The sequence below is a fragment of the Mustelus asterias genome, chromosome 29 (genome assembly GCF_964213995.1).
Source record: "Mustelus asterias chromosome 29, sMusAst1.hap1.1, whole genome shotgun sequence".
Taxonomy (NCBI): domain Eukaryota; kingdom Metazoa; phylum Chordata; class Chondrichthyes; order Carcharhiniformes; family Triakidae; genus Mustelus; species Mustelus asterias.
In genome coordinates this window covers 17,398,111-17,424,033 of record NC_135829.1, presented here as the reverse complement: position 1 = coordinate 17,424,033, position 25,923 = coordinate 17,398,111, and the positions used below count along the sequence as shown (strand labels likewise).

Genomic DNA, 25,923 nt, shown 5'->3' with positions numbered 1-25,923 from the left:
CATGCTGCCCAACTTAACTAAAACCCCCTACCCTTCCAGGGACCATATCCCTTTGTCATCCCATTCATGTATTTTTCCAGACGCCCCTTAAAAGTTACTGTATCTGCTTCCACTACCTCCCTTGGCAGTGAGTTCCTGCACCCACCACCCTGTGTGTAAAAAGAAAACTTGCAGGATAAATAAGTGGGGTTACCTGGATAGGACCTGGGTAGAATTGTCAGGATGTGGAGATGCCGGCGTTGGACTGGGGTAAGCACAGTAAGAAGTCTCACAACACCAGGTTAAAGTCCAACAGGTTTATTTGGTAGCAAATACCATAAGCTTTCGGAGCGCTGCTCCTTCGTCAGATGGAGTGGATATCTGTTCTCAAACAAGGCACAGACACAGAAATCAAATTACAGAATACTGATTAGAATGCAAATCTCTACAGCCAGCCAGGTCTTAAATGTACAGACAATGTGAGTGGAGGAAGCATGAAGCACAGGTTAAAGAGATGTGTATTGTCTCCAGACAGTACAGCTGGTGAAATTCTGCAAGCCCAGGAGGCAAGCTGTGGGGGTTACTGATAATGTGACATAAATCCAACATCCCGGTCTAGGCCGTCCTCATGCGTGCGGAACTTGGCTGTCAGTTTCTGCTCAGCGACTCTGCGCTGTCGTGTGTCGTGAAGGCCGCCTTGGAGAACGCTTACCTGAAGATCCAAGGCTGAATGCCCGTGACTGCTGAAGTGCTCCCCCACAGGAAGAGAACAGATCTTCAGGTAAGCGTTCTCCAAGGCGGCCATCACGACACACGACAGCGCAGAGTCGCTGAGCAGAAACTGATGGCCAAGTTCCGCACACATGAGGACGGCCTAAACCGGGATGTTGGATTTATGTCACATTATCAGTAACCCCCACAGCTTGCCTCCTGGGCTTGCAGAATTTCACCAACTGTTCTGTCTGGAGACAATACACATCTCTTTAACCTGTGCTTCATGCTCCCTCCACCCACATTGTCTGTACATTTAAGACCTGGCTGGCTGTAGAGATTTGCATTCTAATCAGTATTCTGTAATTTGATTTCTGTGTCTGTGCCTTGTTTGAGAACAGATATCCACTCCATCTGACGAAGGAGCAGCGCTCCGAAAGCTTATGGTATTTGCTACCAAATAAACCTGTTGGACTTTAACCTGGTGTTGTGAGACTTCTTACTAGAATTGTCAGTACAGGCTCAATGGTCTCCTGTTCAGTAGGGATTCTATGATTGTCCTTAGCATCACGATCAAAGACAGGTATCAGCACCTGTCCTGCCTCCGTGCTTCTCACACTCATTTATGCCTTTAGGCTTGACAATTCTGGTGGTGTCTCATCGTCCACCCTCTGACCTTGTTCATCCAAAACACCGATGCCAGTATCTTGTACCAGCCACTATTCCTTCCTGACCTACACCTGAACATGGTCCTTCCTGACCTACACCTATACATGGTCCCTCATGGGAGGTTAGTTAGGAAGGTTCAGTCGCTAGGTATACATGGGGAGGTAGTAAATTGGATTAGACACTGGCTCAATGGAAGAAGCCAGAGAGTGGTTGTGGAGGATTGCTTCTCTGAGTGGAGGCCGGTGACTAGTGGTGTGCCGCAGGGATCGGTGTTGGGTCCATTGTTGTTTGTCATCTATATCAATGATCTGGATGATGATGTGGTAAATTGGATCAGCAAATTTGCTGATGATACAAAGATTGGAGGTGTAGTGGACAGTGAGGGAGGTTTTCAAAGCTTGCAGAGGGATTTGGACCCAGCTAGAAAAATGGGCTGAAAAATGGCAAATGGAATTTAACGCAGACAAGTGTGAGATATTGCACTTTGGAAGGACAAACCAAAGAAGAACGTACAGGGTAAATGGTAGGAGTCTGAAGAGTGCAGTTGAACAGAGGGATCTGGGAATACAGGTACAGAATTCCCTAAAAGTGATGTCACAGGTGGATAGGGTTGTAAAGAGTGCCTTTGGTACATTTGCCTTTATAAATCGGAGTATCGAGTATAAAAGTTGGAGTGTTATGGTGAGGTTATATAAGGCATTGGTGAGGCCGAATTTAGAGTATTGTGTACAGTTTTGGTCACCTAGTTACAGGAAGGATGTAAATAAGGTTGAAAGAGTGCAGAGAAGGTTCACAAGGATGTTGCCGGGACTTGAGAAGATGAGTTACAGAGAGAGATTGAATAGGTTGGGACTTTATTCCCTGGAGCGTAGAAGAATGAGGGGAAATTTGATAGAGGTGTACAAGATTTTGATGGGTATAGATAGAGTGAATGCAAGCAGGCTTTTTCCACTGAGGCTAGGGGAGAAAAAAACCAGAGGGCATGGGTTAAGGGTGAAAGGAGAAAAGTTTAAAGGGAATATTAGGGGGGGGGCTTCTTCAGGCAGAGAGTGGTGGGAGTGTGGAATGAGCTGCCGGATAAAGATAACATTTAAGAAAAACTTGGACGGGTTCATGGCTGAGAGGGGTGTGGAGGGATATGGTCCAAGTGCAGGTCAGTGGGACTAGGCAAAAAATGGTTCGGCACAGACAAGAAGGGCCAAAAGGCCTGTTTCTGAGCTGTAATTTTCTATGGTTCTATGAAGGTTTTCCCAGAATTTCCCATTTAAAATCTTGTTCTCTTGTACAAATTCCTTAAATCACACTATTCCTCATCTTGTAATCTCTTCCTGACCTATAAAACTTTCCCCCAAACTACTTTTGGTCTCTTTGGGCAAGCCAGTTAGGAAGACAAATTCAATGTTGGCATTCATTTCTAGAGGGCTAGAATACAGGAGCAGGGATGTACTGCTGAGGCCGTATAAGACTCTGGTCGGATCCCATTTGGAGTATTGTGAGCAGTTTTGGGCCCCGTACCTAAGGAAGGATGTGCTGGCCTTGGGAGGGGGTCCACGAGAATGATCCCAGAAATGAAGGGTTTGTCATTTGAGGAGTCTGGGTCTATACTCAAGTTTAAAAGGATGAGGGGCGAATCTGATTGAAACTTACAGAATACTGAGAGGCCCAGATAGAGTGGACATGGAGAGGATGTTTCCATTAGTGGGCGAGACTGGAACTCGAGGGCACAACCTCAGAGTGAAGGGACACTCCTTTAAAACCAAGATGAGGAGGAATTTCTTCAGCCAGAGGGCTGTGGAGGCCAGGTCATTGAGTGTCTTTAAGAGATGGATAGGTTCTTGATCATTAAGGGGATCAAGGGTTATAGGGAGAAGGCAGAATGGGGATGAAAATCATATCAGCCATGATTGAATGGTGGAGCAGACTCAATGGGCTGAATGGCCTAATTCTGCTCCTATATCTTATGGTCTAACTATTGGAAGCTTCACACTCTAGAATAATTCATCTCTCACATACCTTAAAAGGCTCCTTTAAACCCCACCTCTTTGACTAAGCTTTCCTTGACTCTTGAGTATCTACCTTCAGCAGCTATTTTCTGTCTAATTACACCTCTATGAATCACCCAATAAGATTTTTCTACATTAAAAGGTGCTAGGTAAATGCAGTTTGTTGAGTCAAAAAACATCTTTCATTAGCCAGACACAGGAATCAGGTAGCTAGCTATATCCTTCCCGTCTCATCTTTACCTTTTATATAAAGCAGTGTATTAATATATAAAACTGATTCATGCTCTAGCTTAATGACACCATAGAATGTCGGCTGACTGAAGATGACAGTGGACAGTCTAATTTGCAAGGTATGTTTAGTCCTGCCATTTCAAAACCTTGATTACAAGAGCATATTAGTGTTCCTGATTTTGCCAACAAGTTTTATGCTTTTACAATTTAGTTTGTAATATATTTTCAATCACTTAACAGCATTATGAACAATACTTGTGTCAAATATTCAGCTGGATGACAGTTCTTTCTACACTGTTATACAGAAACCAGTCTATAACTGCAAACATTCTCACCTTCCATCAGCTATATTCTGGTATTCTCATTAATTATCCACATTTTGTACACTTTTTCCAGTCTACGCATCTACTTCAATGCTCTCGACTGGCCACCCATTTTGCACCCTCCAGAAGCTTGACAGCATTTAAAACTTATGCTACCCATATCCATACCAAGTCCTGTTCATCGAGGGCCAAAGGGCCTGTACTGCGCTGTAATGTTTAATGTTATCTGTTCACCCCAAGACTGTGTGCTTAATGACCTACCAACGTAGGAATGACCAAATCAAAGAATCCCTAGGAGGCTGCCAATAAGCCCGCCAATTGGCCTATCGAGCCTACACCGACAGCAATCCAACCCTACCCCCATAACCCCACATATTTACCCTGCCAATCCCCCCAAAACTAGGGTCAATTTAGCATAGCCAATTAACCTAACCCACACATCTTTTCACAATGTTGATTGAGGGCTAAATATTGGTCAGGACACTGGGAGAACACTCTGCGAGAGAGCAGAGCCTCATTTTAACATCATGCGTGAAAGAAGGCATCTTGCAACAGAACAGCACCCCCTCAGCATTGTACTGGAGTGTAAGCCTGGATCTTTGTGCTCAAATCCTGGAGTGGGACTTGAACCCACAACTTTTCACCTCTTGTAGACGCTTCTTATAATCTATCACTTCCTTTGTCTCATTATGGTTGTGTGAAATACCTTGGGATGTTTTACAATAAGAGCGCTATATAAATGCAAGTTATTGTTGAGGAATACACACAATGCTGCTTTTCACAGTAATCAGACTCTACTTGATCCTGAAACAAAAATAGAAAATGCTGGAAAATCTCAGCAGGTCTGACAGCATCTGTGGAGAGAGAATAGAGCCAATGTTTTGAGTCTGGATGACCCTTCGTCAGAGCATCAGACTCAAATCGAGTCATCGATTCGGTCATCCAGCCTTAAAACATTGGCTCTATTCTCTCTCCATAGATGCTATCAGACCTGCTGAGATTTCCCTTTGTGTGTTTCAGATTCCAGCATCCACAGTAATTTCTCTTTGTTTACTTGATCCTGACTGAGTGGTCAGTTAATCTTCCACCTGTTTCCCATAACATTTATCATCATGGACAAACAATTGTTACAGTACACAAGTGTTGATCGAGATTGTAGTAGCATTATTTTACAAGGGCCATCTCTCTTCTACAAGAAATGAAACTAGGATGATGTGTGGCTGTCTCAAAATGCTATTTTCTTTGAGGGGAATATTGTATTAAAAATCTGATGCAGCACAAGCTTTCTTCGTGTCAGTATGACAATGGAAAGGATTTTAAAACATACCTGCGGAAACCGAAGTTATCTAAAAACATTTCCATCAACAACTATCAATTTTCTAAAATATCTTTGTCAGCTGGACCATGTGTAAGGTTATGAATAAACTGATCCTTTGCATTTCTCTGGAGTAAAGCAAATTACTGCGGATGCTGGAATCTGAAACCAGAAGAGAGAATGCTGGAAAGTCTCAGCAGGTCTGGCAGCATCTGTAAGGAGAAAAGAGCTGATGTTTCGGTCCAGATGGCCCTTTGTCAAAGCTTTGACAAAGGGCCATCTGGACTCGAAACGTCAGCACTTTTCTCTCCTTACCGATGCTGCCAGACCTGCTGAGACTTTCCAGCATTTTCTCTTTTGGCTTTGCATTTCTCTACTTGTCCAACACTTCAGCAGGGTCTTCAGGAGCATTGGGTCCAAACACTGCAAACAGTTGCCTAAACCTCTTTACCTTGGGGAGCACTTCTCCCTCTTCAGTGAGATTTGCAGTCACTTCCCTACTACTGTGTCTCTTTCTTCTGTGAAGTTCACTGGGATGCCTCTTAAAAAGATGCTGAATAGGTGGCACGATGTTCGAAACATACTGCAGTTCTGCTTTTTTCCAGCGACAGAAATGTGGCTTTTTTGGACGAAACAGTGAATTCTTTTAAACAGACTGACCCACATATACAGTAATGAGTGATCAGTTTTCATGGTCCAGTTTTATTATCGGAAGAGCAGAAAAACATAACATTACTCATTTATAAGCAATACCAGATATGACAATAAGAGCATTTAGACATTGATGGAACAGCCATGTGTTGGTGCCCATATTCTTCAGTTTAGATACTGATGTGTTATCGTGTGGAAAGAAATACATCAAACACCAGACAACGACAAGGGTGACAAAATACACAGTGCTTCAGTACATACATTTACAGGATAAATTCTTCAGTAACAAAAAACCTGTAGTCTGTATTCTCCATGAAGCAAAGGAAAAAAAGGCTAGTACTACCCTGTGGTCATGTGATGCACAAGAAATTATAATTTAGTCTTTTTTTTCAGGATAACCAATGCAATGCTTTTTATTATTAAAATAGTTTTGAAGCATTACAGAATCTATTTATCTAACACTAGCCACCCGTTGTTTTAAGATGTCTGACATTGAACACCTCCTCTAGGTTTCTGATCTTCCTCATATGCTTCCCCACTATAACCTCGGTGTTGATCTTCGGAGAGACATTCCGTTAACTCCACCGGTTCCATGTCGTCAGCGACCATGATCTCCTGACGCGGTGGAAGCAGATCCTCTAACTCAGCCAGGTTTTGCGGTGGAATCCAACCATATGATGGAAACTTCACCTACAGAAGAGGATGTGAGAATAATGTAACTATCCAGATTTATCAATCCTGTCTTCAGTAACCATTACTCTCTGTATTAATACTTACTGAGAACTGAATAATCAGCAGTCCTTTCTCAAATGGGTCTCTGTAAATAGGCATACCTTCATTAAGAACACATTTAAGGCTGCCAACTCTTATAACTTCACCTAAAAAGAGATCAAATTCAAAATCAAAATAAAATGAATAACGTCAAACCATTTGGCTATATTTTATTAAGTAATAAACGAAAAGGGTGCTAAATTGGGAAAAATAGAGAGCAAAATAAAAAGGGCCCTTACCCCGATTGAGCAAAAGCAAAAACAAAGCAGCAGATTAGCAATGGGGCACATTCAACAGGAGGGGTGAATTATATTACAGAAAAATAGGAATATATTGAAGGCTGAAGTTTCATGGATGAGCAGAATAAATTTGAAAGTAAAAATGAACATTCATTCAGGGCAAATTAAACAAATCTGGGCCTAGAAAAAGTAGAGTACGAGAGAAATTTAGTTTAAAAGTCTCTGTCTAGGTTATTAGCAATAAAGAAAGTCAAAAGGAGTAGATAACCATGCAAAGAAATATTCAGAATTATTTTGTCTCAAGTACCAAAAAGGAGATGAATTTTGGGATATTAGAACCACCAACTGGATGAAGGTTTTGAAGCTCGATAGTAAAGAATTTGTTCCAACTTTGGGTCAAATCATCGGAATTTAGGAACAAAGGGAATAGGAAAAGTCCCTTTTTTCTTGGAAATATATCGCTGTTCCTTTACTTGTCGCTGGTTCAAAGCTCCAGAATTTCCTCCCTAACAGCAATGTGTGTTCCTACACCACATGGACTGCAGCTGCTGAAGGCAGCAGCTCATCTTCTCAAAGGCGATTACGGATGGGTAGATTATGGGTCAGTAATAAACACTGGCCTAGCCAGAGACAACCACATCCCATAAACCTGTTCTGCTATTCTACTGGACCAAGATTAGATCAGAATCTTAACACCATCTATCAACCTTGGTTCCTTAATTCTCAATTAAATCGGATTGCTTACAGGGGATCTATCAGGAGAGAATCTGGAGCAGAAATAACAGGAGGCTGACTACAATGCTAAGCATCTTTGGAAAAGGAAATTGTGCCAGAGGACAAAAGCATGGCATCCCTCTCCCATAAAGCTAACGTGGATAAGCCATTATAGGCCAGTTATTCTTTGTTCTCTTGTCGGTAAAGTACAGGGTAGAATTCCTGCACTTCTCATGTTGGAGGCCTGGGCGAAACAATGTAATCACCTCTATACACTATTCCTGTTTAAGTCATTGAGATGGAAAGACTCAAGCCCGAGAAATGCTATAATTTGGATGGAATTACTAGGAGTAACTTGGAGTAATAAGAGTTAATCAAAGTCAGCCAGCACAAATTTCTAAATGGTAGGTCATACTTGACTAACCTAAAAAAAATGACGGATAAAGGAATATAGGCCATGTGGCTCTCATGGATTTTTAAAAAGCATCTGATGACTGTACCATTATGGCAAATATAATGGCTCATTGGATTGCAGGGAATATGGTTAGAAAGCAGGTAAAATTAAGTTTCTTAAACTGGAAAAGTGCTCCAGAGATCCATTGCAGGGTAGCTTTGTATGGTTATCTTTGGCTAGGACAGCGTTTATTACCCATCCATAATCGCCTTTGAGGTGGTGGTGAATGAACTACCTTCTCAAGCTGCTGCTGTCCATGTGGTATAGGAACATCCACAGTGCTGTTAGGGAGGAAATTCCAGAACTTTGAGCCAGCGACAAATAAAGGTACAGCAATATAATTCCAGTCAGAATGGGGTGAGACTTGCAGAGTGGCAGTGTTCCCATGTACCTGCTGCCCTTGTCCTTCTAGATTAGGAGATGTAAAAGGTTATCATTTCGCATCTTCAAACTAATTCTGAGAATTTAAAGATAACTTGATAACAGGTTTGAAAAATTATCAAGGATTATGAACTGCTCAATTCCATTCTGGGTCCAATTTGATGTAGGTGGATTTCAATCCCTTTAAAATGGGCGGCACGGTAGCACTGCTGCCTCTCAGCTCCAGGGACCTGGGTTCGATTCCCGTCTGGGTCACTATGCGGAGTTTGCACATTCTCCCCATGTCTGCGTGGGTTACCTCCGGGTGCTCCGGTTTCCTCCAACAGTCCAAAAATGTGTAGGTTAGGTGCATTGGCTATGCTAAATTGGCTCTTAGTGTCCCAGGATGCGTAGGTTAGAGGGATTAGTGGGGTAAATGTGTGGGGATACGGGGATAGGACCTAGATGGGATTGTTGTTAGTGCAGACACAATGGGCCAAATGGTCTCCTTCTGCACTGTAGGGATTCTATGATAACAAGATTATGATATCTCTTGCACCAGTGGAACTGAATTTAAAAAAAGCTTTTGCAGTAGTTAAACAAATATTAAATAAAATATTAAATTTCTACACTGGATTATTCTAAAGTGAGTTTTAAAGTCCTATTGCAACCAACTAGATAGCAGAAAATATAATAGTGATAAACTAAATCCGAAACACATTCTGGAACTGCTTTCAGTAATATTCGGACATCATTGCTTTAGAACTTTTAAATAGCGCTAATGTCGTTTTTACTATAACCTGGACTTGAAGTAATCAGCAGTGTCCTTTTGTCAAGTGTTCCTATTGTTCTTTTGAAGCCACATAAAGCTTCCACTAGCTGGATTTCCATTTTCATCACCAAGTCATTCCCATGCCTTCGGAATACATCATGGTCCTTTTGGTCCAGTACAATGATAACGTCACCAGGTTCTAACCCAGGCTCCTGGTCGCCTTCCCCACGGAAAGTTATCTTTTGTCCATCTTGCATACCTGAAATAAACTCAGTAATTAATTCCGCGTCATTAATAAAATTATTTTATGGAACAGCTTTGAGAGATCTGAACATCAAATATCCTTCCTCGTCTTAATTCACCTTTGTCTACGTAAACTTCGAGTATTTTTCTCTCTTTTACAATTTTGCGTCCATTACAGTTCTTGCATCGGTCTTTTGGATTGATCTGTTCACCCTGACCGTGACATTCCGAGCACATTGTCTGAATCTGTTGTACCATTCCGGGTCCAATTTGTTGTACGTGGATTTCAATCCCTCTGCCTTTGCAGTTTGGACATTTTTCCACAGCTCCTTTCTTACCTCCAAAACCTGATTTAAAATAAAATACAGGCAAGGTGAGGAAGAATAGAATTAAACCTTTTTTCCTGTTTGTCAGACAGAGCACCTTATAATTAAAGTGTACATTGGGAATAAAGCTTTAAAAATATACATTGTGCAATAGCTTTCCTGTTACTCTAGCTCCTTCAATGAAGACTTATTTAAAGGAAAGTTTAAAATGTATTTATCAGTCACAAGTGGGCTTACATTAACACTGTAATGAAGTTAGTGTGAAAATCCCCTAGTCGCCACACTCCGGCGCCTGTTCAGGTACACTGAGGGAGAATTTAGCATGGACAATTCACCTGACCAGCACGTCTTTCGGACTGTGGGAGGAAACCGGTGCACCCGGCGGAAACCCACGCAGACATGGGGAGAATGTGCAGATTCAACACAGACAGTGACCCGGGAATCGAACCTGGGTCCCTAGCGCCGTGAAGATTTGTAGCTCTCTTTTGATCACACCATCCCATGTTTCCCAATAGCTGCTGTTATCTTAGCCTCTAAATTAAGTAGAAAATTAGAACATTTGTAAACTGCCTTCAAATTAGTGTCTCCAATTCCTTGACTATTTTTAATGCTCTGTGCGTCAACATGTAAATAACCAGTGCAACTTAATACTACACTCTGGCACCCTTTCCCCTGCTATTTTTTTCCTCTTCTCCATATTCTCATTTCTCTCCTATGGTTATGTTTCTCCATAACTTAGTCTTCAGCCTTTTCCCCGAGTTGGCAGATTGACCCAAAGATGTGCGGGTTATGTGGATTGGCCATGCTAAATTGCCCCTTAGTGTCAGGGGGACAAGCGAGGGTAAACGCATGGGGGTTATGGGCATTGGATCTGGGTGGGATTGTGGTTAGTGCAGACTCGATGGGCCGAATGGCCTCCTTCTGCACTGTCAGATTCTATGATCGCTGTCCTTCACTATATTTGCCTCCATCTCTTTCACGGGTTCTGCGAATAAGATTCTGCAGCTATCCTTCCACCAACGTTATTCATTGAAACCCCTCCCTTTCAACTCTGTACAGAAGCTGTTCTGGTTAGATGATGATGGGAAGGGAAGCTGGAGACTTTAAGGTAGAGCTTCAGCCAAACTTCCTCTTATTTGAAGCTTTGAAGGATATTTTGATACTCACCATCACATTTGTCACAAGTTACATTTTTCTTCAATGCCAGCTTCCTTGTTGCTCCATTGTAAAGATCTTCAAGTGTAACAGCCAACTGGTGAACAACATCCTTACCTAGGTACAAACAGGCAATGCAGTCATGACATATAAAAATATACATCCAAACACACTCTCGGAAAATGCAGAAAACATTTAAACTGATGTGCCATGGAAAAAATTAAGTTTCCAAAAACCAAGGCACATACTGGATAAAAGATGCTTAGACCGGGTGTTCTTGGCTGACATCTGCTGGACTGCATGGTCCCACATTGATATTTCTTTAATACCTCAATCACCAGAGTGTTAGTACATATTTCATTCACCATTCCAATACTATTACAAGATTAATCATGAAGCCTCAATATTGCATGCTCATTCTTTTGACTCATTTCATTGTGTACAACTTATGGTGCAAGCAGGGTACATAAAAGACACATTCCAAGAGTTGGGTCAGTGGCACTCTAACTCATGATTCTTTCAACGTGTATTGTGACCCAAAACATCAAATCTCTTGCATGTAACAGCCTAAATACAACAAAGCACGTATCTTGCAAAAGTAGAAAGAGAAACTCAATACATTATTGAATAGTGTTGAACATTATGGGAAATACCCACGTGTTTTACTCTAGATTATTTATCTCTGGTTCAATATCTCAGACCCCATGACCCACTCACTATCCTGGTCATTCATAATGAGCCCAATTATCCAACAAACTTTTATTATTATATTGTAACTGACTTGGACATGATAGAATAACCACTTTTCTTAAGCGTGCATTTGGTTGTAAACTGCTAAACAGCTTTATACTTGTAAATAGATGAATAAACAGAAAAAAGATACACTTTAGATTTGCTTAATTTTAACTAACCCTCCTTAGATTCAATAGAAAAGTAACTGGAGTTATACTAGAGTAGAAACTGGCTGAGCGGAGGTTCCTGATTATTAAAGCCACATGATGCTTTGTTGGACCTCTCTGGTCTACATCACAATCTCAGTTTCAAATGCATGAGCAAATTTGAAGATATGTTGATAATTTGTTACCAGGACAAAGAAAATACAAAAGCAGGTCTTCTCAGCTCATTAAGATCTGTCACAAGTGCTCGTGCAGCAGGAATACTCATTTGCTGCTTCAAATTAGGCCAGATTGAATTTTTAAAAAGGAAGCGTTATCAGCAGGTTTCATCCTCGGCACTTACTGGCAGCACAAAGCTCGAGTTCAGCTTCTCCAACACAGAGTTTAATGTTTAGAAATGATATGAAGCTGAGCTCAGCATGAAGGGCAATATGTCCTTGCAGACAGCTGAATATTTATACCTCAATAGTGCTCTCAGTACAAGTGAATGCTTTACAAGCAGCAAGTAACTTGCTAATTTCAACAGGTTGGGCTGATCAGGTTTTAATGTATGCTCGACAGTCAATGAAAAACAATTGGTGTAATTTTCCCATCCAGGACTAAGTCCATGGTGGGGTCAGGAACGTGGAGAGTTTCCTGCCATAGAGGCCAATGGGAATTCACATTGTATCGTGGGCTTTAGCCTCAGTAAATCTGCATGGAGGTTGCAATGTTTCACATGGTGGATGCGCTCGATAGCTCACGCTCCGTTAACGTATCCAGGCACCATTTTTTAAAAGGCATAAGGATATAACTAATCCACTGTTGAACACACTGAAGCTGGAAGAGGAACCTCCGCAAAGATAATGAAGCTGAAAGATCCAACTGATAGATGCTGCCTGCTGTGTACTCCACAGGGTCCACGGTCTCTGGAGGCCTCCACCCCAAACTCTGGAGGCAGCCCCAAGCCTTCTTCAGATGTTTCTGCGCCAGCAGGCCATCCCCTGGGAACATCACAGATGATTGGGAAGGGATGGGGAAGGGGGAGGATAGATTTTGGTCGGGCCTTCATCTGTATCCCATTAGCAGGATGCAAGTCAGTTCCAAGTCAGCCTCTATGGGAATTGCGACCTGCCACGGTGGACAGTAGTGGAAGATCCTGCCGTCACCATACACCTGCGTGAAACTGAGTTTTGGACCTCCCACCACAGTCTTCCTCCGCCCATTATTAGACCCGCCTTGGGGAAAAACCCACCCAACAGAACTGCATCTTGAAACATAGCCAGCATATAATGGAAAAGCCTGCTGCTTAATAAGCTGCAAAGATATCCCCACTTCATCTGTTTGTGCTTCTTACTTCAAAATTAAATGCCGATTGAATCAAAAGTGAGATCAGGAAATTACATGTTAGATAGACCCAACAGATCAACTCCAATCAGTAAAAGGAAAATTCTCCCTCAGTCTCCCGGACTGTTCCAGTGAAGCTCAATGGAATTTTAAGATACAGTGATTCCCCTTTCAATTGGGCATCTTACAACCTTCTGACTCAACACCAAGTTCAGCAATTCTAACCATTAACTTCTGCTCCCAATTTCCCCCCCCAGACAGTAGTTGCTGGTAAGGATCTTTTTTCCCCCCATTTTGTACTCTGGAGTCATTTTTTGTTTTTTATTGTCCATTGAACAAAAGTTGGTGGTTAGTCATTTAATTACCTTCCACAGATTCCCTTTTTTGGGGTGGCACAGTGGTTAGCATTGCTGCTTCACAGAGCCAGGGCCCGGGTTCGATTCCCAACTTGGGTCATTGTCTGTGTGGAGTTTGCACGTTTTCCCCCGTGTCTGCGTGGGTTTCCTCCAGGTGTTCCGGTTTCCTCCCACACTCCAAAAGATGTGCGGGTTAGGTGGATTGGCCATGCTAAATTGCCCCTTAGTGTCAGGGGGAACTAGCTAGGGTAAATGCATGGGGTTATGGGGATAAGGGCCTGGATTGGATTGTGGTCGGTGCATGCTCGATGGGCCGAATGGCCTCCTTCTGCACTGTAGGGATTCTATGATTTGTTCTTTCCTCCATCACCCATTTCCCCACACTTACCTAAATCTGTGACATCGAAACTGTTTCCAGTTCTGATGAAGGCCATCAACCTGAAGTGTGACACATGCTGCCTGGCCAGCTGCGCATTCCCAACATTTTCTGATTTCATTTCAGATTCCAGCATCTGCAATACTTTGCAAGAAGATGGGAGGGAGAGTCTCCTTCTCCCACCACCACCCCGCTACCCCCAAAAATTATAGGGTGCAAAATTTACTTGCATACAGCACAAAAATAGACAGTGTGCTAAACTAAAGTGACTTCTGGAGGTCAAAGACAATCATAGATTGGACAAACGGATGTCGGACGGAATTAACTTACGAACGGATAAAAACAATTTCAAAACAGAGATTTTGAAGTTCTGACCAAATTTAAAGATATTTTAAGAACAAGCTGGATGAAGCGGTGAACAGAGAAAGCGTATTAGTACCCAGTTTTCATAGGCATGGGTAGAGAACAAGATCATAATAAAATCTATGTGAATCATTGGCTAGGAAGCAATTAGAACTTTGTTGCCAAATTTCAGAGCTTTACTTTAGGACGAGACAAAGCCACAGAGAGGCTGCAGAAGAACTTCAACAAGGTAGGGCCTTGTTTGGATGGCAGTCCAGAAAAACTGGGACTTGATAACATCTTAACACACTACTAAAGCCAGAAGCTATTCTTTGAAAGTGGATTATTTTATAAATTACTATCCATAATATTTTCACAACAGAAATTTCCATGAATCACACATGGACCAAGTCAACTGGCAGCTTCTCACCTCTAATCTCGTTTCAATGTGCGCGGTGTGCGCGCAGCCAGCTGGGGGGGGGGGGGGGGCGGCTGCGCGGGGCGGGGGGGGGAGCGGCTGGGGGAGGAGGGGGGAGGGGGAGAGCAGCCAGGTGGACCATTTCTTGCTTTCCTTTTGGGATATTACGTCCTCCATCCAGATGGTGGAGTTTCCAGACTACCAGTATACGTGGAAACTGCTGGAACAGCTTCTATTTTACTCGATCATCTTATATGTGGGGGGGAAAAAGAAGCCAACACAAAATTGCTTACCAACTATTTTGTCTTTCTACTAGAATAACGCATATTTTTCATTTGTGGAATGTCTCCTCCCCACCCAACCCAGCTCCCTATTGAACCAGGGAAATGACTGTGTACCTCTTTTCTCCCTTTGCATTCTGCCACCACCACCAAAGAACATGTCGAAGATGTCCATGGGCGAGGAGAAACCACCACCCCCTACTCCTCCTTCCTTAATGGCTTGTTCACCACCTTGGTCATAGAGGTCTCGCTTCTTAGTATCTGACAAAACCTCATAGGCTTGTGATATAAGCTTGAACTATTAAAAGAAACAAGAAAAAAAAAGGTAACTAGAAATGAACAAAAACATTTAATTATCTTCTGCAGCTGTAAACATTTCTAACATCACTAAATCAAGAATTCAACATAAAACTGAAAGATTTTGTTAGGGTCTTTTTCTCTTCTGAGGAGCTTTCTCTCGGACCTATGATTTGAGGGAAAAAATACCTTTTGAAAAAGTGGTAAACGGACTTGCCCAGGTAACTCATTTATAAAAAGCCATCTTAATAGTAAAGTGCGAAAATAGTGAAATTCCCTTTGGAAGACTCATCCAACAAGGGCTCACTAGGACACCACTCTCTAGAGGAATTCTTTCAGAAAGTTATTAAATGAAAGAACTGCCCAGGTTGATGGGTATTGTTGGCTGTCTAGACAGTATCAAGTCTAAAGGTTAACTAGTGACACAGAAAAATCATACAGTAGATGCTTTCAATGATGCTGTTTTGCAAAGCAGGCAAAAATATTTGGATTTTCCCATGACTACTCATTATAAACTGTAAATTTAATAAAGAAGATTTGGTAGCATTTAGTAATCTGCAACCTGAAACAAGAATCAAACAAACAAACATTAAGGCACCAAAAACCTCAAGATTTATAAAGGATCAGAGGACAGCTTACAAAACAGATTCAAACTCCAGGTTGTCATTGTCTGCCATCGAGAGAGGGGCAGCACTCCGAAAGCTAGTGGCGTTTGCTACCAAATAAACCTGTTGGACTTTAACCTGGTGTTGTTAGACTCATTACTGTGTTTACCCCAGTCCAACGCCGGCATCTCCACATCGAGAGAGGGTGACATTCCAAATAGGTTTCATGGATATCTCTCAGCCTTTAATACATTTCTCAGCAATAGCAGGCATTACCAAGTGAAACATGAACAAGTTTATAGACTTTGATGCACTGAAAGCTTCTGTAACTGGTGTCATAACACCCAAATATTAATAAAAGACATTCTACTATGAATGTCATTATCAACTTAAGCCATGCTTTTGACAATCCATTGACTTAAAAATCTCCTAACTACGAAGTATCAAGATATTTCCAGCATTCAGACTTTCAGCAAACTTTCTTTCAGAAGGGTCAGGTGTATTTTAAATTCATTCACAGATTGTTGGTATTACTGGCAAAGCCAATTGGTCAACTCTAACTGACCTCAAGGTGGTGTGGGGGGTGGAAGGGGGTTTTAAGGTGAGCTGCCTTCTTGAATCACTGCCGTCCACAGTTCTGTTAGTAAGAAAGGAAAGGTGAATAATTTGCAAGTCAGGATGGTGCAGTGTTTAGAGATAACATGAAAGGTGGTAGTGTTCCCATGTACCTTCAGTCCTTGTTGACGTATCTTTGAAGCCTTAGCAAATTGTAGAAGTGCACTGTTTATATAATGTGCAGTACATGTTATCCACACAATGCAGTATACTACACTATACACTAAGTTGTGGAGGGAGTAAATGCTTGAAGTGGTACATTGGATTTCAATCAAACAGGCTGTTTTGCCCTGGATCGTGTTGAGCTTGGAGTGTTATTGCAGCTGCACTCATCCATGCAAGTGGAAAATTTTCCATTATATTGCCTTGTTGCTGGTAAAAGCCTTGACTAGTATCCTGAGCTGTCTTCCCCCACCTTCTGTACTGTGATTCATCTTGATGACTTAAATCTCCATCTCAACTCCATCTTGCCCCTTCTCCTCTGACATCACGATTGGTCTAGTTGGACCAAGGAGCGGCACAGGCTTGGAGGGCCGAAGGGCCTGTTTCCTGTGCTGTACTGTTCTTTGTTCTTTATCACCATTGTCCTATGTTACTTAATCCTTTGCTCCTTACTCATAACCATCCTTTCAAAAGTTGCCATCTTACGCCATCTCTACTCTTAAAGACAAAAATGCTGGAGATTATCAGCAGGTCTGACAGTGTCTACGGAGAGAAGCAGTTAACATTTTCTTTGACCGTTACTCCGCGTTATAGCTTTTCTTCTAGTGAAGCTGAGAGATGTTCATTCATGTTCAACAGATCTTTCATAACAGATGCTGCTAGACCCAGGTATTTCCAGTTTTTCTATCTTTATTCCAGCTTTCAAGAATCTGCTTTCTCCCAAGCCCGTTTTCTTTCATTTTGGAAAAAAAAACTTTCCTTCAAGAAAGCTACAATTTACAGTTTCTTTTGCAGAAAAAACACTTGCGTTATTTCAATATCCGTGAAACTTTTGTAACAGCAAAGGAGCCTCAGAAGAGAGGGAGAACCTTTGTCATTGATGATATGCGATCTGAAGCCCAGCTCAATTAAATAGAATACTGAGGTTTGCAAACACAGCTAGTGATTGGGGAGAAGGCTATGGCAGAGTTTGTGGCTGAGTTTGAGGACCATGTTTTGAGTCTGCCATGGAGATCGATGGTCAGTTGACATCGAGCCATGCAGATTTGATCTGGGTATCAGTTGTATTTTAAAGGTGATCCAATGTTAGACGTTGTTGCTAAAGCACAACACAGCCCAGAGAGAGAGGAGAGAGCAAGGATTCCCTTTATGGATTCTGTCAGGAAAACAGAGGTAGTGTATTTGTATTGTTAAATATTAGAAATAAGACATGGATTTAAGTGGGTTTAATTTAGTGGTTCTGGGTAAGAGGAGTAAAACTCTTAAGATTCATGCTAAACAAAGGAGTGAGTGCGTGAGGCATTTCAGTCAATTCAAACTGTGCTTCTATTGTGATTCAAGGGAGTTATGGTGGGAAAAATGAACACACTGGGAGAAGTAAGTCATTGCTTAGCAACCAGGGCACCTTTAGGGTTAGAAAGCTTTGAGTGCATTTTTCAGCTGAATGAATAGTTTATTTTAGAAGGCTAGAGAGGGAACATCTCTCAGCTTTGCTAGAGGAAAAGCCATAGCATGGAATAATGGTTACGAAAATAAGTGCAGGAAATTTAATGAACAACTGGACAAATGAAGAAAAGCTTCCAAGAAGTCTAAAGTTAAAGGAACAAAGAGGAACTGCCTTTAGAACAGGATACTGTCCATGTAAGTCAAAGTCAGACCCAAGAGGATACAAACGGATGGTGAGGTTGGCTACAGACAAACGGATGGTGAAGTTGGCTACAGACAAGCCACATATCTGAAGCAATCATAAGGTTTGGTGTCCTTATTTCCAATTTTTGAAGCAATAATATTCTGTCGGGGACCGAGTACCTGAGTTTGTGTAGAATTTTGAATGAATATTGCAAACCAAGATGAGAAAGCCTGGACAGAGGTGGAAAACCTGGAGCTGGATTCCTTGTTAAAAAGTGAAGTGGAAGCTTTGTTTAAAAGAATAGTTAGAAAACCTGGAGCAGACTTTTAATGCAAACAGCTGAGGGAAAGTATTGTTTGAAAGAAGATGTTAAAGCATGTCTTTTTGGGAGTGGCATTTGGAAACCCTCATGTGAGAATCATCCGGGGGGCGGGAGGGGATTGAGAAAGAAATCCACAGAAGATCAGGTGAGCGACATTGGCCACTTGGTTCAGAGTGGGGTGCTATTTTTGAAAACTATACACTTGTGAAGCTAAGGCAGGGTGTAAAAGAGTATTGCATCATAATCAGACTTTTTTTTCTTGTTAAAACTAATTAACAGTCCTGTGACTCTGTTCCTTCACGTTTTCTGAAAAAGGTAAAAGTTGTGAGCTTTTGAGCCAGAGTTCTATTCTGGAATCTTCCCATCCAGTAGTAACACCAGCTGAGATTGTAGCAATTCGAGCTGCAGAGGCAGGAAGCGAAACCATTGCTGCAGATGTTCTAGTTTATGATTAGAGAGCTGAACCACGCAGGAGCAAATCCTATTAAACTGAGGGAAGGTACTAAAGGAGAATGGTGTGATAAATTGTGTTGAAGTTGTGGAGGTGGAGAAGCAATAGTACACACGACTATTACAGAAGATTTCATTTTTATCATTGGCGAGTGCCATTTTTATGTTGCGGTGAGGATGGAAGATTGGAAAGCTTTAAACAGGTCCTGGCCACAAAAATCAGGGAACCAATCACTACCCCATCAGTCTATTCCCAATCAAAATGACAAAAGGATTCATCATCATCAAGTGCTATTAAATAGCACTTACTCACCAATAAGCTACATGCCGATGCTTTACTGACCATTCAACTGCAGTTTTCAAACACTGGCACAAAAGTTGGATATCAAGTGAGGTGCCGGTGACTGCCTGACATTAAGACACCACGGGAATAAATGTCGTAGCAAGAAACTCTGGTAAACCCGAAAGCTGGTTGTGATAGTTGGATAGAATCATCGCTCTCTAAAGACATCACCACAGTTTTCCAGACTAGCTGTTACATCATAAAGTTCGTAACGATTGCAGATATTCCATTCACTATTCCTCAGATAATATGCAGCCCATATCTGTATGTTTAAAGTTTTAAAGTTTCCACTTTAAAAAAGTTTGTCACAAGTAGGCTTACATTAACACTGCAATGAAGTTACTGTGAAAATCCCCTAGTCGCCACACTCCGGCGCCTGTTCGGGTACACTGAGGGAGAATTTAGCATGGCCAATGCACCCTAACCAGCACGTCTTTCAGACTGTGGGAGGAAACCAGAGCACCCGGAGGAAACCCAGGTGCAGACTCTGCACAGAGTGACCCGAGGCCGGAATCAAACCTGGGTCCCTGGCACTGTGAGGCAGCAGTGCTAACCACTGCTGCACAAGAGCTGGCCAACAATCAGCAAGTAACATTCACACCACACAAGTGCCAGTTAATGACCAAAACGAGTCACCCATTAACACTGAGCGGGAATTGTCCGGAAACACAATTGGACCAACAACCTCACACACCATAGCTACTTAAACAACTCAGAATTCTGCTTGACAGCTTTGACAATACTGTACTTGTGTCATGTTTCTTGTGCAAAATTTGTTTTAACAGTCAGTTGTATTATCGGTGCTGCTTTGTCTGTATCTGGCAGCCCCTATTGATACTGCAGGAGCATAATTGCTCCTAATTGCTGGAATTTAAAAAAAAATCTGGGTTAATGCAGTTTGGTTATTTTAGTGTTTTCCTCTGGGGTTTTTCAGAGTGGGGTTTAGTTAGGTTGATTGACAGGAAAAATTGAGAGACTGGGCAGGACAAGGCTTACAAAGAAATTAGCTCAATTGCTGGATGGGATCTTTAGAGAGGGGTAGCTTTCTTATGTGTCTTTCTCTCTCTGAATTTGGAGACAGGGATCTGCCAGAAGATAAGATCCTTTCTTTGGCTGCTATATGGGAGTCAGACGACATCTATCCAGCAGGGTTAAAAGGCTGGAACGTAGCACTTACATGAGCATATCTGTTTTGTGCTGATTCTGAAGGATGTCTATCTGTGGGATATTGCTTACACTGGAACTTCAGAGATGGTTAGCTGTTAAGAATTATACTGTGTCATGTTTAAGTATTTTCAATTGGTAAAAGTCATGCTAATTCCTTTTGTTATATTTTAACTGTGTTGTTAAATAAAGTTTGTTTTAATAAAAGCTTCCCAGTGTGTCAATGGAATCATACTTGGAGCGAAACACCTTATGCTTGCCTTAATGCCAAAATCAAAAAAATGTTGTGGTCCAGACTAACTCCACAATATACCTTGGAGTTTCTGATCTGGTCACCAACAACTTTCCCATTAATATCCAGCTGGATGGGACCGCACTCACTTGGTTGCATTCTGATCTACCCAGTGCAGCAAAAGAATCAAATTCAATGGCTTCTCTTCCTGGTCCCGCACTGTTACCCCTGGTGTCCTCCAAGAATCTTTCCTTGGCCCCATCCTATTTCTCATCTACATGCAGCCCTCAGTGATGTCATCCAAAACAGTTACTACATGCAATGCAGGAAACACCCAGCTCAACCTCACCACAACCTCTCTCAACCTTACACTTGTCTCTAAATTATCAGACTGCTTGTCCAATAGTCAGTACTGGATGAGCAGAAATTTCCCCTATTTACTATTTAGAAAATTAAAACCATTGCCTTCAGTGCCCGTCACAACCTCTGTGTTCTAGCCACTGACTCCATCCCTCTCCCTGGCAACTGTCCGAGGCTGAACTAGACTGCAACCTTGAGGACATATTCGACCCCGAGATGAGCTTCTAATCTCATATTTATGCCATTACTAAGACCACCTATTTCCACTGCTGTAATATCATCCGACTTTATCCTCTACCACTTTATCTGCTATTGAAACCCTCATTCATGGCAATGTTACTTCTAGACTTGACTATTCTAATGCACTCCTGGCTGGTCTCCCACATTCTACCCTTCAGCAACTAAAGGTTATTCGAAACATAGTGTAAATAAAGACATGGACAGCTAAGTCCACAATCCTCCAACATGCCAGTGCTCATCTAATTCTGGCTACTTGAGCTTACAAGGTCTTAATTGGTGCATTTTTAGCAGCTATGCCTACAGCTGCCAAGACCCTAGGCTCAGACTTCCCTCCCTAACCTTCTCTTCCTTAAAGACCCAGGCAGCATTTCCCATCCATAACCACACCCCCACATGTTTTCCAGTGGTGGAAGTGGCTTGCCTCTGGCCACCAGCAGGATCTTCCGATCCTGCCAACATCTATGGCATTTTTCATAGACTGCCCGTCACGCCCTGGAGAAACCTGCTGCAGGAGTACTGCATACAATTCTGGTCGTCCTGCTATAGGAAGGATGTTATGAAACTAGAAAGGGTGCAAAAAGGATTTACAAGGATGTTACCAGAACTGGATGGTTTGAATTATAAGGAGGGGCTGGGACTTTTTTCCTGGAGCGTAGGAGGGAGCTTGACGGGGTGACCTTATAGAGGTTTATAAAATCATGGGGGCACAGAAAGGGTGAATAGCCAAAGTGTTTTCCCCAGGGTAGGGGAGTCCAAAACTAGAGGGCATAGGTTTAAGGTGAGAGGGGAAAGATTTAAAAGGGACCCGAGAGGCAACTTCTTCACACACAGGGTGGTGAGTGTATGGAATGAGCTGCCAGAGGTGGTGGTGGAGGCGGGGACAATTACAACATTTAAAAGACATTTGGACAGGTACATGGATGGGAAAGGTTTAGGGGGATATGGGCCAAACGCAGGCAAATGGGACCAGTTCAGTTTAGGAAACCTGGTCGGCATGGACGAGTTGGGTTGAAGGGCCTGTTTCCATGCTGTATACCTCTGATTCTATGACTATGAAAATCACCTTCAGCAGGACCTACCCTTGGGAATGGCTGGAAATCATAGAATCATAGAAATCATAGAAACCCTACAGTGCAGAAGGAGGCCATTCGGCCCATCCAGTCTGCACCGACCACAATCCCACCCAGGCCCTACCCCCACATATTTATCCGCTAATCCCTCTAACCTACGCATTTTAGGATTCTAAGGGGCAATTTTTAACCTGGCCAATCAACCTAACCCGCACATCTTTGGACTGTGGGAGGAAACCGGAGCACCCGGAGGAAACCCATGCAGACACGAGGAGAACGTGCAAACTCCACACAGACAGTGACCCGAGCCGGGAATCGAACCCGGGACCCTGGAGCTGTGAAGCAGCAGTGCTAACCACTGTGCTACCGTGCCGGAAATCCCACCCTACATCTCTGATCAGGTTTTTCGTTACCCTTAAATCGGGCGGCACGGTGGCAGTTGTTAGCACTGCTGCCTCACAGCGCCAGGGACCCAGGTTCAATTCCAGCTTGGGTTACTGAATGTGTGAAGTTTGCACATTCTGTGTGTCTGCGTTTTTCCTCTGGGTGCTCCGGTTTCCTCCCAGAGTCCGAAAGACGTGCTGGTTAGGTGCATTGGCCGTGCTAAATTCTCCCTCAGTGTACCCGAACAGGCGCCAGAGTATGACAACTAGGGGATTTTTACAGTAACTTCATTGCAGTGTTAATGTAAACCTACTTGTGATACTAATAAACAAATGTTTTAAAAAATCACCTTATGTAGCTCAGTCTCAAGTTTTGATCAACCATGAAATCATAGAAACCCTACAGTGCAGAAGGAGGCCATTTGGCCCATCGAGTCTGCACCGACCACAATCCCACCCAGGCCCTACCCCCACATATTTTACCCACTAATCCCTCTAACCTACGCATCCCAGGACTCTAAGGGGCAATTTTTTAATTTAACCTGGCCAATCAACCTAACCCGCACACCTTTGGACCTGTAATGGACATGTACCTGTAAAATCCATTTCAACTAACCTTAAAGGTGTAAAGTTAAAGTTTTAAAGTCAAAGTTTATTAGTGTCACAAGTAGGCTTACATTAACACTGCAATGAAGTTACTGTGAAAATCCCCTACCCGCCACACTCCGGTGCTGTTCGGGTACATGAGGGAGAATTTAGCATGGTCAATGCACCTAACCAGCACGTCTTTCAGACTGTGGGAGGAAACCGGAGCACCCAGAGGAAACCCACACAGATGCAGAGACAACATGCAGAATCCAGTCGGTCACCCTAGCTGGGAATTGAACCCAGGTCCCTGGCACTGTGAGGCAGCAATGCGAACCACTGTGCCACCGTGCCACCCTTAAAACCTCTCTACTACATTAGAGGCTATTGAGTTGGATGATCAGCCACGATTGTAATGAATGGCAGACCAGACTCGGAGGGCCAAATGGCCTCCTCCTGCTGTTATCTTCTACAATAAGAAATCTCACAACACCAGGTTTATTTTGTAGCATGCGCTTTCAGAGCACTGCCTCTTCATCAGGAGAAGGGACAGCACTCCAAAAGCTACCAAATAAACCTGTTGGACTTTAACCTGGTGTTGTGAGACTTCTTACTGTGTTTACCCCAGTCCAACACCAGCATCTCCACATCATGCCTATCTTCTATATATGTTTCTATGTCTTTGTATATTATTATGTAAAACCTCAACTGGATTAAAGGCACTATATAAATGTAAGTAAAACTATTAGCATCCTATGTTGGCATCAGAATCTACACAATCGGGTGTGTGTGGGTGATAGGACTAAGATTGAGTGTTTCAAATGGTGGTAGGGTTTCAAATGGTGGTAGGGTGAGAACACCATCTACCAGGTACACGATACCTACTCTTGCAACTCGGCCAACATTGTCTACCTGATATGCTGCAGGAAAGGGTGTCCCGAGGCATGGTACATTGGGTAAACCATGCAGACGCTACGACAACGGATGAATGAACACCGCTCGACAATCACCAGGCAAGACTGTTCTCTTCCTGTGGGGGAGCACTTCAGCAGTCACGGGCATTCAGCCTTGGATCTTCAGGTAAGCGTTCTCCAAGGCGGCCTTCACGACACATGACAGCGCAGAGTCGCTGAGCAGAAACTGATAGCCAAGTTCCGCACACGAGGACGGCCTAAACCGGGATGTTGGATTTATGTCACATTATCAGTAACCCCCACAGCTTGCCTCCTGGGCTTGCAGAATCGCACTAGCTGTTCTGTCTGGAGACAATACACATCTCTTTAACCTGTGTTTAATGTTCCCTCCACCCACATTGTCTGTACCTTTAAGACCTGGCTGGCTGTAGGGATTTGCATTCTAATTAGTATTCTGTAACTTGATTTCTGTGTCTGTGCACTGTTTGAGAGCACATTTCCACTCCATCTGACGAAGGAGCAGCGCTCCGAAAGCTTATGGCATTTGCTACCAAATAAACCTGTTGGACTTTAACCTGGTGTTGTGAGACTTCTTACAGGGTTTCAATTCCCCAGTGTTAGCTCAGTGCCCAGTGGGGAGGGGGAAGGAATGTTCTGGAAGCTCCTGTGCAACAAGTGGCTCTCTTACCCTTTCCCCTTCGTCGGGGTTCTTATCGGGGTGATACTTCAGGGCGAGTTTGCGGTATGCCTTCTTGATCTCCTCAGGGGGGGCGTTGGGTTTAACACCCAGGACATCATAATAAGCGGTTTCCTTCACCATGGCTGCGCCTGCAAGTTGAATGACAACAATACAAGTCAACTTTGGGTTTCTACAACATGCTTTTAAACGGCATTAACAATGTGGTCTGCTCCTGGCTGGATGGGAAATCTCCCTCTATAGAGAGACTGGGATTACTTACAGCAATAAGGCTGGAGGGACAGGTTTAGTGAGGGTCACTATCCCCACAGCCTGTCATTGTGATGCCAACCCCTCACACACAAATATCAAACCCCACATATGGACACACAAACATATCTATCTATAAATACACCACCCACCGTCAGTGCTGGATAAGCCTGGGGTTTTATTGATGCTGTTATGATTTAAAGGGAGCCGCTGCGATCGAACACCCGAACCACCGACAATCTCAAACCGCGCACGCGCGAGCGGGCTCCGGACATTTAAACGGGAGCGGCAGAAAATTCTAGATCGGCCCCGCCCACTGCATGGCTCGGCCCCGCCCCTTCACAGCAACTGCCAGTTCAGCCCTTAGCCCCGCCCACTCCAGGGCTCGGCCCCGCCCCTTCTTCGCAGCAACTGCCAGTTCAGCCCTCAGCCCCGCCCTCTCATGGGCTGGGCCCCGCCCCCTCTCAGGAACAGCCTCGCCAGTTCATCCCTCAGCCCCGCCCACTCCAGGGCTCGCCCCGCCCCTTCACAGCAACTGCCAGTTCAGCCCTCAACCCCGCCCATTCCAAGACTCGGCCCCGCCCCTTCTCGGCAACTTCCAGTTCAGCCCTCAGCCCCGCCCACTCATGGGCTGGGCATCGCCCCCTCTCAGGAACAGCCTGGCCAGTTCAACCCTCAGCCCCGCCCTCTCATG

General features: G+C 43.4%; 2 protein-coding genes across 3 annotated transcripts in view; one reads left to right on the top strand and one right to left on the bottom strand.

The window, feature by feature from the left end:
* slc25a44a (solute carrier family 25 member 44a) overlaps positions 1-25,923 on the top strand; it is a 352,818-nt gene that overhangs the window by 130,907 nt on the left and 195,988 nt on the right. The gene's annotated exons all lie outside the window — the stretch shown is intronic.
* Positions 5,914-25,492, bottom strand: LOC144480553 (dnaJ homolog subfamily A member 4-like). Of its 2 annotated transcripts, none has more exons than XM_078200136.1 (8): positions 25,382-25,492; positions 24,972-25,111; positions 15,029-15,209; positions 10,929-11,033; positions 9,555-9,782; positions 9,221-9,451; positions 6,660-6,760; positions 5,914-6,572 (listed from the first exon to the last, which is right to left on the bottom strand). In XM_078200136.1, the coding sequence occupies exons 2-8, from the start codon at positions 25,101-25,103 to the stop codon at positions 6,360-6,362; spliced, it is 1,191 nt and encodes a 396-aa protein (XP_078056262.1). In that variant the 5' UTR covers positions 25,104-25,111; positions 25,382-25,492; the 3' UTR covers positions 5,914-6,359. The 2 variants fall into 2 exon arrangements, with proteins under 2 accessions (XP_078056262.1, XP_078056263.1); XM_078200137.1 differs by lacking the exon at positions 25,382-25,492 and adding an exon at positions 25,243-25,322.

Coding starts and splice junctions, on each gene's coding strand:
- LOC144480553 (XM_078200136.1), bottom strand. CDS start 25,103: ATGGTGAAGGAAACCGCTTATTATGATGTCCTGGGTGTTAAACCCAAC. Junction 11,034..15,028: donor AATGCAAAGGGAGAAAAGAG/GTACACAGTCAT, acceptor GTTTGTACCTAG/GTAAGGATGTTGTTCACCAG. Junction 9,452..9,554: donor CGAAGTTTACGTAGACAAAG/GTGAATTAAGAC, acceptor AGTTTATTTCAG/GTATGCAAGATGGACAAAAG.